Source organism: Apis dorsata, unplaced genomic scaffold (genome assembly GCF_000469605.1).
Source record: "Apis dorsata unplaced genomic scaffold, Apis dorsata 1.3 scaffold_40, whole genome shotgun sequence".
Lineage (NCBI taxonomy): Eukaryota > Metazoa > Arthropoda > Insecta > Hymenoptera > Apidae > Apis > Apis dorsata.
This window is the reverse complement of record NW_006263342.1, coordinates 16,598-17,565: the sequence shown is the minus strand read 5'-3', so window position 1 is coordinate 17,565 and position 968 is coordinate 16,598. Positions and strand designations below refer to the sequence as shown.

At 19.8% G+C, this 968-nt stretch overlaps 1 protein-coding gene across 1 annotated transcript in view; it reads right to left on the bottom strand.

Moving 5' to 3' along the window:
• LOC102679090 (growth arrest-specific protein 1-like) overlaps positions 1–968 on the bottom strand; it is an 8,232-nt gene that overhangs the window by 435 nt on the left and 6,829 nt on the right. Inside the window, 2 exon segments of the mRNA XM_006608558.2 lie at positions 3–171; positions 584–789. Coding sequence (XP_006608621.2) covers positions 3–171; positions 584–789 — 375 coding nt within the window.

The window sequence follows — 968 nt, the reverse complement described above, 5'->3', positions numbered from 1 at the left end:
TCATTTTCAATATTAACATCACGATAACCATGATGTATTTTTCCAAAACAAAGAAGATTCATATTTCTATGAATTCCTTTGCAATCATATTCTTCAAAACCATCACATTGACATGTATTTAATTTTGCAGCTTTTTCTTGTCTTGTCAAAATATTTATCGAGTTTCTACATCTAAAATATTTTCTTTAAGATATCATATATGTATATGTATATGTATATTATAAAATAAAATTCAATCGACATCTTTTTTTATTATTAATATAATAAATAATTAAATAATATTAATATATTCGTTGAATCTAGAAATCAAAATAAAAGTTAATATAAATATAATAATATAAATATAATAATATAATATAAAAATGTCGATTGAGATTTATTTATTAAATTATAAGCAATTTAAATTCGCGGTGAATGAAGCAGAAACAGAATATGATAGCAATGTAACAAAGACAAAACGTTTTCATTCTCTTTCTATCTCGCTTTTAATTTAATGCAAATTTTAATTGTTTATAATTGCATATAAATAAGTTAATAACAGACATTTTTGTATATATTATTTATATATTAAAATATTATTTACCGTCGAGTACATTTTCGTCCTTGAAACATACTCTTACAATATTTATTATAATATGTAAGTGCAGTTTGACAAAGAGCATCTGCATTACAAATCCAAGTCGCTATTCTGCAAGATACTCTTGTCTTATTCATTGCCATTGTTACAGATGATCTACATATTTCTACTCTTTGTTTTGATTGTAGGCATAATTCATTTTCACATTCACACTATATAAATAAAAATAAAATATTTTTCATTAAAAACTTGCATTTTATAGATATTTATATATATTGCAAACATCATTATCTAATCATAATTTATAGTTTTATTATAATTTATTTTTTAAAAAATTTAAAAATTTTTAATTTATAATATAATATAATAATATAATATAATATAATATAAT